The 14,113-nt window shown below is 38.1% G+C and overlaps 1 protein-coding gene across 16 annotated transcripts in view; it reads left to right on the plus strand.

Annotated features, from left to right (window-relative positions):
* The window catches only part of dlg2 (discs, large homolog 2 (Drosophila)), a 174,311-nt gene that overhangs the window by 57,010 nt on the left and 103,188 nt on the right, over positions 1–14,113 (plus strand). Inside the window, exon 1 of one of the 16 annotated variants that reach the window (XM_046409796.1) lies at positions 6,464–6,779. The exons of 14 other annotated variants lie outside the window; for them this stretch is intronic. In XM_046409796.1, coding sequence (XP_046265752.1) covers positions 6,750–6,779 — 30 coding nt within the window. In that variant the 5' untranslated portion in view covers positions 6,464–6,749. Of the gene's footprint in view, positions 1–6,463; positions 6,780–14,113 lie in introns of those variants that run through there. One more of the 16 variants, XM_046409795.1, reaches the window with a different exon arrangement.

Consider the following 14,113-nt stretch of genomic DNA (forward strand, 5'->3'; position numbering starts at 1 on the left):
TAAACCAGTGGTCCCCAACCTTTTTTGCGCCACGGACCGGTTTAATAACAGACCGTATTTTCACGGAACAGCCTTTACGGTTTGGCGGATAAATACAATACAATAAAATAAAATGGTAAGACCGGCATAATTTACATTCACTTCACTACACTCTTTTTTTTCTTTACTGTCAAACATTAAATCAGAGTAAACTTTTTCTGCTTTAGATCAATAAATATTAACATATTCTTTGCATTTGTTAAATGTCAGAATCGAGCGAGGGAGAATTTTTATGTTTTTTTTTTTCAGAAGTATATACTAAGTTTATTGTGTCTTTAAACAAACAAACAAAGCTCACAGTATTTCATAAATTGGGGTCACATATTGGCATATTTATATTAAATAGAGAAGCAGCCTGAATATATCAGTGTGAAGTCGGTTTAAGCAGTGGTTTGTTGCATTTGAAATACAGAAATAGGCAGTTCTGAAGTCTACTGCAATGTGTTTTAATCTGACAAGCATGTAAGCATTTATGTTGTGAATAACCAGTATTTCAAAACAAACACTTTGTTAATGGTGTATGTGTTTACTCTGCTTGCATAAAGAACTCGTCTGCGTGAGTGAGTTCACGCTGCCCAGTAGCAACAGCGTTGACTAGAGTAACCAAATTCAATGGTCATAGAATTTGGTGTTCGACTGCTGCCAACAATTCTGACCAGCAGAGATGCCATAGCACATCTGTGAACTTGACTTTACACTGTAACAAATTTTCCTGTTAAATTACAGTAAACTACTGGCAGCTACAGTTGCCAGCTTCAAACTGTTATTTTACAGTGCATCTACTGTGATCTACAACAACAATTTAATACTGTAAAAATATTACAGTACTGTGCTGTATGAAAAATAAACATTACAGTATTATACTGTCAGCTGTTTGGTTGCCATTATACAGTTATTTTACAGTTCCTACAGTATTCTCCAATAACAACTTGTTACTGTAAAATTATGTTGAATACTGTAGAATGTGATCTTCACAGTGATATAAGCTAATGATTTAAAAGTTTCACATTTAAAAATGAAAACCCCAATAATAATAATCCTAATAATAATAATAAATGAACAGAATACCACAGAAATAGCTCAGACAAGAGATGGCTTGTGGGCAGACAAACAGTGGGCATTTATTAAAGCTTAACATTTTTAGTGTCCAAAAGAATCCAAAAGAACACCATTAACATAACATTACATGTATTAAACTTTGTATTGTCCTCCCAGATAAAAACTGAGTGGGTCTAGTTTGACTGATTGGAAAGCATAAAGTACAAATCTTCAGCCAATCCCACTTTACTGCAACTTTTTTTTCCTTCTTTGCTCCTCCCTTCACCCAAAGACAACAGTTAAGTTACTGCACCAATTGCATAGCAGCGAAAATTAAACTGAGTAAACGCTAACTTTATGTCACACATTCCATTAACAACAACTACTAAACATATCATATAGTCCAAAAATTAACTTGGGCATTTGACAGTTTGATCTGAACTACATTAGCTAAATAAAGCCGCACTCAAAATTATGAGAGTGACGACTTGGGGATTACCTGTTGTTGCCTTTTTGTGGACCAGCTTCCCTGTCCTCTTTGACACCACCTTCCCCTGGCTGGTCTTTCTTCCCCTCTCAGGGTTAATTCCCACAAAGTGCCTAAAATGTAGTAATAGAGAAAGTATATAAGATATTAAAATATGTATTCCTGCAAGTCTTACCACTTATGTTGCAAGTTTTCATGTTTTCGCTTCTACTACTAATCTCACCAACACACGATATTTAAGCTACTCTGTCAAGGAAAATAAAAGCATTGCATGAACAACTAGTTAACTAACTGTTCTCCCTATAAACTCCTATAACCCGTTTTACTTGAAAGACCACAACAAACCACAACAACAAACCTACCACAACAAATGGTAAAATAGAACGTTGTAGCCCACCATAAGTAGATTTGACAACAAATCAGTCAAGGATCACATCTTATCTTGAACATTTGATTAGACTGCAAATTTAGTGAACCGCTAATGACCTAGCCAATTTACGCTAACTTAAGTAAACTTTTGTCCATATAGTTGTAACTTATGCTAGCTTGAGGCACGTAATTTTGAGTCAGTCTTATCGGCAGAAAGACCGTCAATAAAATAATAATCCAACACAAAATACCATAATAGCATTGTGCTTACTTTTGCAAGATTATATTTACCTTCTTAAGAAAGCCACGGGATCAGGATGGATGAGGGTACGCTGCGCAGTTGACGAGAAAACTGGGAGAAAACAGCAGGTGGGGCTTCGTCAAGTGTCCAGTTGAGTCCAGATGAAAACTAATTCTTCATCTTTTCATTATTGTTTCCTTAATCTTAAATAAAAACACTTATGTGTAGGCCTATTTTTAGTTTCATTTAATTTTAAATTTTGCTCAGTTGAATTATTGAACTGACCCAAGATCAAGTCTGATTTAAAAAAAATACTGTATCATACCGTAAGATCGTACGGTAGCTTGCTGTAAAATAAAAACAAATCCTGTATCATACTGTGAGATTTTACAGAGGCTTACTTTTAAGAGTTTTTCCTCAAAGACATCAGAATTTACAGTATTCAACAGTATTAATGAAAAACGCTACACTACTGTACAAAATATCCCGTATACAGCAATTTACAACAATTTGTTACAGTGTACAGTAATTCATTGCACTGTAGTTGTTCAGTAAACTGCCAAGAGCCTCCAGAATACACCACAGTAATTTTCTGTATGATGAAGAAACAGTCAGGTCTCCATAATGTGGTCTCTGTCAGGAATGGGTTGGCGTCGCTGACGCAGAAAAATACTGAACCCCGATGCAGAGTCAAAAGGAGCAGGCAGGCAGGCAAGTCCAAGCAAAAGTCTTTTATTAAACAAAGCTAAATTCAAAAAAATCACAAACTTACTGTGACTCAGGATCTGTGAATAACTGTGGCAAAATTCCTGGCAAAAACATGGCATGGCATGGCATGGCATGGCATGGCATGGCATGGCAAGGCAAAACCAACAAAAGGTTCCTGATATGACATGGAAATAATGCAGACGCTCTGACAAAGGTGACTGGGAAGACAAGGACTAAATAGACATCACAACGAGACACAGGTGACACACATCAGGAGGGAGAAAGCAATCAGGAAAACCAAAGCAAAGCTACATGAAAACAGGGCACACAGGGGAAGAGACACTTTCAAAATAAAACAGGACATGACAAAAACCTTTAACATAATACATGGAAGCACAAGACAAACATGGAACATGGCACATGGACAGAAATCAAAAGACAAAGCATAACAAAAACCCAGGCATGACAGTCTCAGCTACCACAAATTACTATTTGATATTCATTAATGTAAAAAGGCACATTTTAAAATGGCCTTTTGTCAATACATGTTGATATGATGCACCTGTGTGTGTACTTGTAATCTTGTTGTATTTTTTTTTTTTTGTGCAATAACAGAAAAAGCTTATTGATCTATTTGTAGAGGATTATCCTGGCAAAACAGACGTTCTCACTAACACAAACTTTAATAAATCTGAACAAAAACAAAAGTGTTTTGTTTAACTGTATAAAAATACGGAATTTTTTTACAGCACGAAATTGTTTTCTGTGATTTTGTGATTCTGTGATTTTTTTTAACAATACTGACTCTATTACTGCGGTTTTCTACAGAGGCAACCCGATCACTGTGATTTTCTACAGTAATGACATTATCACAGATTTTTTACAGCAGTTACTGTGGTTTGTACTGACATTATTGCTGTGATTTTCTACGGTAGTGACTATATTAGTGTGATTTTCTACACTATTGATATTATTACTGTAATTTTCAACAGAAGTGACTATTACTGTGGTTTTCTGCAATACTGACATTATTATTCATTTAGTTGTGACTCTATTACTGTGATTCTCTACAGTACTGACATTATTACTGATTTTCTACAGTACTGACAATACTACTGTGATTTTTTGCAGTACATAATTGTTTATCTTTTTCACAGTAACCCTGCGATTATTGTAATTTTCAACTAAATACTGATATTTTTTTTTAACCCGTATAATATGCAGTAATTTACTGTGCACCACTACAGTTGTTTACAGTGTAGACTTGGCCCAATACACTTAGTAACATAACAGTCTTCAGATATTGACAGTGTATTTATCGGCAGTATCAGAATCACTGCTGAAATCTCTACATAAGGAATCATACTGGGATTTAACTATGGACTTAAACAGTGTTAGGTTTTCAGACAGTCAAAGGTACAAGAAGAAATAATGAGTGTACACTGCATTGTTCAGCTGCTGTGCCTGCGGAGACTTGACCTATGTATTTGTCGAAGCAAAATGTTATGCCATACTCGTTTGTTACCTTAAATCTCCCAGTTAGTTTCATTTACATAGGCTGTAAGTAACATTAGCAAGCACTTGCATGGCTTAAAATTAGAAATTATAATATAATAGTGTTTATCTACCACCATTAAACCTGTTACATCGCAGGGATGTTACTGCTACCTTCTTGGCAGTCCAGCAAGACCTGGCAAACACAAGTATCAGTGTGTAGACTTTGAAACTAAGTTGGTTTAATGCTGCATTGGGGGGTGATGAATCATCACATTTAACAAGTTGGTGATTCCTCCCTGTTGTTGTCTGCCTCCCTCCACAGCAGAGGGGCTAGACTCAGCAATGTTCCCACTCCTATTCCCTGCCTCCCTCTTCACTTTCTCAGCTGTTCCTCCATGAACGTTCTGTGATCAGTAATTTGGTTGATCCATTGGCATGGTTTTGCAGTGATTTCTGCTCAGATCTGCTCAAGAATAACTAATGTCGTTCTGGATACAGTGGGGTTTTTTTTTGTTTTCTTTTATTTTGGGTTTTTTTTTTGGGGGGGGGTTTAGCCATTTTTATTTACCTGCAGCTTACATGCTACTGTCAGCCATGTTGCATAATGTATCACAAGTTCCCAGGGAACCTTACAGTTTTATCCAGACACACAGTGAACTACATTTAAACATTTCAGAATCATATATACAAAGGATATTGTGCTTTGGATTCTTCACTACAATTAGACCTTGATCCCAGCCCAATCTGACCATACAATGTTTCATCTGAAATGTAGCCTCTAAAACAAGAGTGTACAGCAGTGATGCTATTACCCGATATAGCCTGGATGCAGTCTTATAATGCGTGTTTTACTTTATGCTATTCAGACTAATGTTTTGAAAAATGGAATTCAAGACATGGGCTACATGAGTTATTTTCCCTTAACGCCTGTCAGCTTGTGAAGCCTGCCTGTTACAGCCTTGATATTAGATTTTTTTAAATAAACACTGTAACTCAGAACTTGACAGAAACAAGTCTAAATCTAGTAATATTTGATGTTGAAATATCAGTGTGTGTTTGTACAATCTCATTTCCAAAACAAGTTTGAATTCTGTATAAAACAAAAGAAACATAACAGAATATGATCACTTGCCCATCCTTTTTTCACATATACTTTTTTCAGTTGAGAACAGTACAGTGTTTTACCTCATTAACTTAATGGCAAAAAAGTACACAAAGGAGCTCAAATCATGTCAACTTTTCAAAGTAGCATAATAGTGTTCAAACATCTTGAATCCCAGATAATATTAGGAGGGGATGACAGTAAAAGGGTCAGATAACCAATCTGCCATCTGCTGCCAAAAGGATGTAACAACTGGACAACACCAAAATGAATGTATAATATCCTCCTCCTTCTCCTCCTCCATCTTGTTTTTGAATGTTATCCATTCCTGAATGAGCTTCGAATACTGCACTGCACTGTCCAAATGCTGCACTGGATCTTTACTAAGATCTGGAAAGAGTGACCCAAGTGCAGACTGCACTGTGGGTAGTTCACAAGGCCTGAGAGTCTGGAGCACTCCCAGCATACATGGGCTCCTCATGTTTAGAAGGCTTCATATATGTTCAGCCAGGTAATGCAACAGTGACTTTGTGATTATTTTGTGAAAATAAATACTACTTGTAGTATTAATTTATATGTGTGTGTGTGTGTGTCCAAACCCAATGTAATACACACGGTGAGTAAAACAGTATATCTGCCACAAAATCCTGCCCTGTTGTGCAGCTTTTGTCATGCTCGTGCTTTCATTCAGTGTGAAATATGCTCTGCCATAAGCCTGCTTATATCATAAATTTCCTGCTGTTTACTTTGTTGTTATAAAGTGTGTTGGTATTTCCAGAATAACATATTCAACAGATGTGTGTCCTTAAAAAAAATTGTTGGCAAATTTGATCTGCAAGGATGTTTTCAGACCAAAACAATACAGTTTGATATCATTCACCTACTGACACATAATGTCCTGTCCACAAACACAACCTCTTGGTCAAAGTTTTTCATCCTGTGGTGTGTGTGCGTCACCCCTGTAAGTGTCCGAGCTACAGCAGAATCTGTCCAGCCTTTGGTTCCCTCTCTCCTCAGCTCCCCACAGAGGGGCGGGGTGTGGGAGGGAACTTGTTTGCCGCATTTACTGATGCAGTGACGGGGAAGCAATTCACTGCTGTTCCACAACACTTGTACATGCACACACACACACACACACACAGTGAGCAGTCAGTCTGAGTGCTGACACAGAGCCGGCAGTAGTTTGATGAGAGCATTTCCCGGGCTATTGAGATAGCAGGTTGAATCTTCACACACAAATACAGTACATACACACAGTTAATACAGGCATGCAGGAGGGGAAGGAAAAGAGCGTGGAGGTAAGGAAAGACTTTAAGGCCATTCACAGTTTAGAAGCAAGTTATATGAGAGCAAAAGGAAGAAACTCTAGCTGTATCTTGTTTTGTGTGTGTGTGTGTGTGTGTGTTTTGCTGCCAGCTCACCCTGTAGTCTTGGGAGGGAAGGACCTGGAAATCCATAACAGAAAACTGCAGTAATGTCTATTTTTCTTCCAGTTCTTTCTCAGCTTCATCAGCCCACCACTCTGCTGTAGTTTCCTGCTCACACTCTCTGACGTGTCACCACAGTGAGGTTGAGCTATACAGGCTCGTAGACCTCAGTCACAGAGTTGTTCAGATATGTACATCTCAGTGGTGAGTTGTCCTTTTGTGAGCTACAATACAAATTAGTTGTAATACAGTCCAGTAAAAGCTGAACACAAACAAAACAGCCAATAAAGGAGGGATGTCATGCTGAAGAAGTTATTTTTTAATCATTTCTAAATTGATTGAAAGACAATTATAATTTTATGACAGTTTTGATAATCTATTAATTACATAAGATGTGATTGTGCTTAAATATGAATATTTGTTTCCTTTTTTTCACTTTTTACTGTTGTGAATCACATACTTTTGGTTTGTTTTGAGGCATCATATGCAATCTGCTCTTTTTTATGCTTTGTAAACAAATGATCAATCAATTAATTTTTTTTATTTATTTTTTTCCTCCACATTGCTCATAACAAATGAATATAGCCACTCTAAACAAAACTAAAACTTAATTTGGAAATTATTTCCAATTTCAATTGGAAATGATTTTGTATTTATGGCAAGTCTGCACCTAAAATAAACCATGGCAGGCCTGCTACAGTTTAATGGACAATATTTGCTTATAAGATAAGATAGGCCTTTATCAGTCCTGTAATTACAGCTTGGATCTTATTCAAGCAGTATTCATATATCTAAGGTGAACAGTATTACCTAAATTATTACCTAAAATCTGTTTGTCTTTGTGTGTCGGCCCTGTGATTTACTGGCGACCTGTCCAGGGTGTACCCCGTCACTCCACCTGTAGTCAGCTGGGATAGGCTCCAGGCCCCCCGCGACCCTAACACATAAGCGGTATAGAAAATGGATGGATAGATTACCTAAACTTCCATCACAGTTTATGAACTAACTTCTTGATTCTTTATTGCTTACTTTTCTTACTTACTCTTCTTACTTTTGGCCTGCTGGTGGTCTCCTTGTGGCTTTAGCCATCGTGCTAGCAGTTTTTATTGTTTTGGCACCTCACACTTGGTCATCTGCTCATTATTATGAATGTTATCCTGCCTTTTACTTTTTCAGTACTATTTTTGTTGAAACACGGAGTAGCAGTCCTGTTAGTTATATCATAAAACATTGGCTTTCATCTTGACAAATCTGAATTATTTTTCCTTTTTCAAGGTTGAGCTGTCTAATTTGTTCTGGGGAACTGTTTGTGATCCTGAATGGAAAAGCGTGTTGACTCTCTTTGTTTTTGTCCCTGGGCCTCCCTTTGTAAGTGCTAATAAAGTGGCCTCTAGCCCTTTGAATCTCTTCTCTCTCTCCCTCTCTCTCTCTCTTTCACTCTCTTTAGCTCATCCTTTTTCTCGTCAGGTGTTGTTCAGAGCCCTCTTTGTTTCCTGGACAGCATAGAGGGAAATTCAAGATGTAGAAATATGGGGGAAATAAAAAGGAATTCCCACCTGACAGGAAGTACAAAGAAACTATTGTCCCAGTCTTTTAGTTTTTTTTTGTCTGTTACCCAGTGAGCACAATGATGAATCACTTCATAGCCTCATAGAATCTTCAATTGATATTAAAAGATAACTAATTATTTACTGTTTTATGGAACAGTAATTTAGTGTGTGTAGTTTTGTTACATCTGCACAGATTTCCCAGCCATTACATTACAATATTTTCTTTCCCTGCATAATGATTTTTTTCATAAATAAAACTCCTACCCAGGACCTACCCATCTAATAGGGGCAGGTGAAAAAAATAAATTCACAGAAGAATTTCATTTCTTATGTAAATCAACTGAGTTTGCAAATGCTTGATTGTACCTTTGTAATACTCTATAATGTAAATTACATTAAGGATTCCTAACACACTGCAGCATGGTGTGGTACCCTGATTCCTTGTTATTTAACGACTTACAGGACAATATTTCATTAGTGGGAGACACAGAGTTCTTGGAGTGTTGATGCATAATCATAGCCACTGTTAGACAGTGTTTATATTCCTTTTGAATGGACATATTTGTAATTGGACCATTAACCTAGTGTGGGGGAAGTGTTGTGTGTAAACATCATCTATCAGCTGCTGAGTGGGTTTAGTTTACAGTTTGGATTCCACATGCTATTTGTCACTGAGTCATGGGCTCTGTGGTGGTTGAAGTTTCATCTGGAAATTTGCTGTCAAGATTAATTTTAGTATAAAAATCTAAAATGTGATGGAAATGACATTAGGGTTTGATATTTAAAATGTTTCCAAATAAATAGAATATGCATATGCATTTGAGATGTAGACACCTGTTGGCTTTGGCCATCCTGTTGCTAGCTGAACATAATTGAAGTAGGAATTATATGCATCCTGTTTGTGTAAACAACAGCCTTGTTCTTTAATTCTCAGGATGAAGAAGTATATTATCAAAATCATTTCAGATTTTCACAATAAAGAGCAAAACGCCCCAGAGCCAGCATGCTTTATTGCTTGTATTGCTGATTCCTTCATAGAGTTTTACCAGCTCTTGTAGACTTGACTAAGAAGACTTTTACAGCATTGCTTTATTGCAGGAGTTAATGTAGACACTATGCATGTCCACATATGCATGTTTGATTTTTTTCTTTACTTCTGCGAAATGTCCCACGGGCTCCTTGAGTAATTAATCTTCATTGGCTTTAGTCAGTGTTTAATAAAGTGGATTGTAATTGGGTTTTAGTTACTGACTGTGTTCCACACTTAGACTATGCAAAATCCTCAGTGTTACAGTTCCATCTAGTGGTTTAATTCAAATAAACCTGTACTGAATACTGAAAATTTATATTGATGAATGAGGATGCAGAGTTTAGCAACGATGCAGTGCTCGTCAATGTATTTGACGGCTATTGCACCTGTTTAATGTAGTCCTTATCTAAAATGGTGCACAAGTACTCAGTTACTTACCAGATGTTTATGATCTCATCCTCTGCATCTCTCTGTTAGGCTTTAGTTTCAAAGAAGACTCCAAAAAACTGTACAGAACACCCAATGGATAAAGTTCACAGGAGCTGTGAACAGGCAGAAACCAGGCAGCAGCTGAGTGCAAGAGTCTTAAGGAGAGGTCTGAAACGAAGAATCCAAAACACAAACTCCAAAGGCTGGGAAATTTCAGGTCCAATCTGGGGACAGAGCTGAGCAGGGCAGACTGGAGCATGAAGGTGAACCTGAACAAAAAGAATAGAATTAGTTTCCTCAGAGCAATAGAAATCAAGAAAGTGAGCCTGACAAGTACCACAAGAGTAGACCATATAATCTGGCGAGGGTGGAGAGGGAGAGCTGGTCTTAAATATCCACAGGTCATGCTGAGTAATTGGAGGCAGATGAGGACGAGGTGGCTGACTGGATACAGGAATGACTCCACCCAACTCCACTCCAGATTGGACAGGGGACAGGGAAACCAGCCAGATGAATCACAAGAGACAAAGAACAAAATAGAAAACAAAAACACAAAAAACACCACAATATGGTAACCCTACCCTTATTTATTTATTTATCTATGTATTGACTCTCTCCTGCTTATTATTTTTTATATATTTATTTAACACTATAGCGCTTTAGATGAGATTTCATTCTGCCCATACTTACCTATTATCGGGATCCAGTGTAGACTCATCTTTTCAGGGACATCAGTAAACACAGGAGGGTACAGTAGGATGTGGTCGACGATCTTCCCTGGACCCCTGTGCCAGCGCACAAAAAACCAAAAGTTGGTGAAGAAATAAAACCCAATATCCTCAAACAACATAACACTCTCCTGCAGACTGAGTACTAATGAATAGACATGTGAGAGAGACAAAACTTTATTGTTCTGTATCCAGGCTGCTGAGAATTTCATTAGCTTGCAGAGTGTCTGGCAAAAAGAAATTCATTGTGCACTAATGTAGCCAATTCCACTGCATATTATAATAATGTGTTGCCAGCAGAATCAAACTGATTACAGGATATTCAGATTTTTTATTAGAATACATTTGTTGTTCCAAGACCTTACCTCTTTCTTTACATGGAGTATAGTGAAAGTCCAGAAATACTAAAGCATATATATAATAATATATATATATCCAATATAATAAAGTATTGGAACTATAGATGATGATAATTTTGAAGTATACAGAAGGTACTATGTTGATTATGATAACAATAGTAGTAACAATAATAATGGTAGTAACTGTAGTCATAGTGGTAATAGAATTAAAATAAATTTTGACTAAACAGTAGTAATCACAGCAGCTTTCAAGTAGGACCGCAGCAGGAGGTCCAACCATGATCCATGGGAACCTGCGAGAAGAGAAAACACAAGGACTCCTGGGAAGAAGTTGAGTTAGTAACATGAATTAATGGGACATAAATGTTGACAGAAGGAGAGGGAGAGCAAGAGAGAGCTCAGTGCATTGTGAGAGATCCCCTGGCAGTCTAAGCCTATAGCAGGGGGCTAGCCTAGGTCAACCCTAACTATAAGCTTTATCAAAAAGGAAAGTTTTAAGTCTACTCTTAAACATAGAGAGGATCCCTGCCTCCTGGACCGAAACTGGAAAATGGTTCCACAGTACAGGAGCTTGATAACTAAAGGCTCTGGTTCCTTATCTACTTCTGAAGACTCTAGGAACCACAAATAACCCTGCATCTTGGGAACGCAAAGCTCTGGTGGGATAATGGGGTACTATCAACTCTTTAAGATATGATGGTGCCTGGCCGCTCAGGACTTTATATGTGAGGAAAGAATTTTAAACTTTATCCTGGATTTTACAGGCAGCAAATGTAGAGAAGCCAGTACAGGAGAAATATGATCTCTCATGCTGGTTCTTGTGAGTAATTGTGCAGCAACGTTCTGGATTAGCTGGAGTCTTTAGAAACGTACTGGGGCAACCTGATAAAAGGGAGTTACAATAATCCAGCCTGGAAGTAATAATTGCATGGACTATTTTTCCTGCATCTTCCTGACTTTCTGCCTAATTTTTGCAATACTGAAAGAATGCAGTCTTTGAAATGTGTGTTATTTGTGAGTTAAAGGGCATGTCCTTATCAAAATGAACTCCTAGATTCCTTACAGTGGAGCTTAATGTCATTAGATAATTTGTTTCTAAGGTGTTTAGGGCCCAGAACAATAACTTTAATTTTGTCTGAATTTAGAAGTAGAAAATGACAAGTCATCCAGGTTTTAATGTCTTTAAGACACACATGAAGATTGGCTAGCTGATTTGTTTAATCTGGTTTCACTGACAAGTAGTAACTGTATGTCATCTGCATAACAGGGAAAATGTATGGAGTGTTTCCTAATAATAGGATATATCACCAATGACATATTACCAATGGTGAGCATGTAAAGTTCCAGTCTCATGATGTGGGAGAGACACCCCAAAACGCCCTAAATATGTTTAGAACGACAAATTAACTTTCTTCTATTGATTCTTGGTTTGTTTGTTTTTTAATTTTTCCATTGAAATAGCCCATCACTTCTCAAAATAACTTCATGACTTTAATGCTTTGTCTAGACCCACCTTACATAAATCAATTTTGTCCTGTATTGTTAAACGTTAGAATATCAAATTTAATCAAAAGACCGTTATGTGGGGTGGAATTGCTAGCTCTACATCCAACTCACCTCCTTTATCTGGGCTTGGGAACAGCAAAGTGACCCAAAAGAGACACTCTGACAGAGTTACTTGGGTTAAGGTTAACTTTTTTTTTTTGTTTTGTTGTAGTTGTAGTGGGCGGCATGGTGGTGCAGTGGTTAGCACTGTCGCCTCATAGCAAGAGGGTTCCAGGTTCGAATCCCGGTCTGGGCCCTTCTATGTGGAGTTTGCATGTTCTCCTTGTGCCTGCGTGGGTTTTCTCCGGGTACTCCGGCTTCCTCCCACAATACCAAAAACATGCACATTAGGTTAATTGGCTACTCTAAATTTCTCTAAAGGTGTGAGTGTGAGAGTGTGTGGTTGTTTGTCTTTGTGTGTTGGCCCTGCGATTGACTGGCGACCAGTCCAGGGTGAACCCCGCCTCTCGCCCGTAGTCAGCTGGGATAGGCTCCAGCTCCCCCGCGACCCTGACGGATAAGCGGTATAGAAAATGGATGGATGGATGTAGTTGTAGTTTTTAATCTTATGCTCCACTTAGGAGCCTGCAACAAGTCACAGTAAAACTACACACACACGTTGTGCTGGAAAGAGTGGGTCTTCTTCATTTTGGTCAAGGCTTTCTATGGCAGGTTCAGCACCTGAGGGAGCTGACTTAAATGAGTAAGCAGCTGATGTGCCAAAAAGCTGCAAAACATTATCAGGCAGCTTGTGCTCATAGCAAGCATGGACATTCAGTTTCTAAGTTTGCTTTTTACCACACTCATCTGGTTGAATTATCTCTTGACTTCAGCATTCAACACAGACACTGCAGCCATGGCAAGTTTCTGAAACGGATGATATCAGCTGCATCACTGAACTTTCAAATCTCACTCCAGAAGCCAACAGTTTTTTTTGTTTGTTTGTTTCATTCAACTTACTAAAAATGATGGCACTTCATTGGTGGACAATCTTCTCTATATCTGCAAGAGAGTAGCCAAGGAGCTTGGCTATTTTTTTGCTATTTCTCCCACACTCTTATTGTGCTTTAGAGTTTCGTCTACATTGAAAACTGACATGTACTGCAATGCTTCGATGTTGTCCGGCAGTCTCATGCTCAAAGTTTGGCACAGAAATCAGTCTTAAAATACAGACCGTATGCCAGTGTATCATCTCCAATAAACGGCTTCAACCAGCCTTTGATTTCAGGGTTTGATTCCCTCTCTGTTCTCTTTAGACTGAGACATAAGGAGCTTGCTAGCTCGATGTTTAGCTTAGGTCACAGAGAGGCACACAGACAGTGGACAAAGTGAGTAAGTGATTGAGGCTGTATGAGTCAAATGCAGTGATTTATTTTAGTGTGACAGTGAAGAAACTTTTTTTACATCCCGCTCTGTGAGCCAGGGTGGGATAAGCGGTGACTTTGTACACGCGCAATTCTTTTGCAGTGTTGACGTGGAGTGGTGTGGTGTGGGTCTCCTCTCTGCTGACTGCAGTCTCCAGAACACCAGAAATGTCTTCAGTAACACCAGAAAAAGTCACTAA

The sequence above is a fragment of the Scatophagus argus genome, chromosome 14 (assembly GCF_020382885.2).
Source record: "Scatophagus argus isolate fScaArg1 chromosome 14, fScaArg1.pri, whole genome shotgun sequence".
Lineage (NCBI taxonomy): Eukaryota > Metazoa > Chordata > Actinopteri > Scatophagidae > Scatophagus > Scatophagus argus.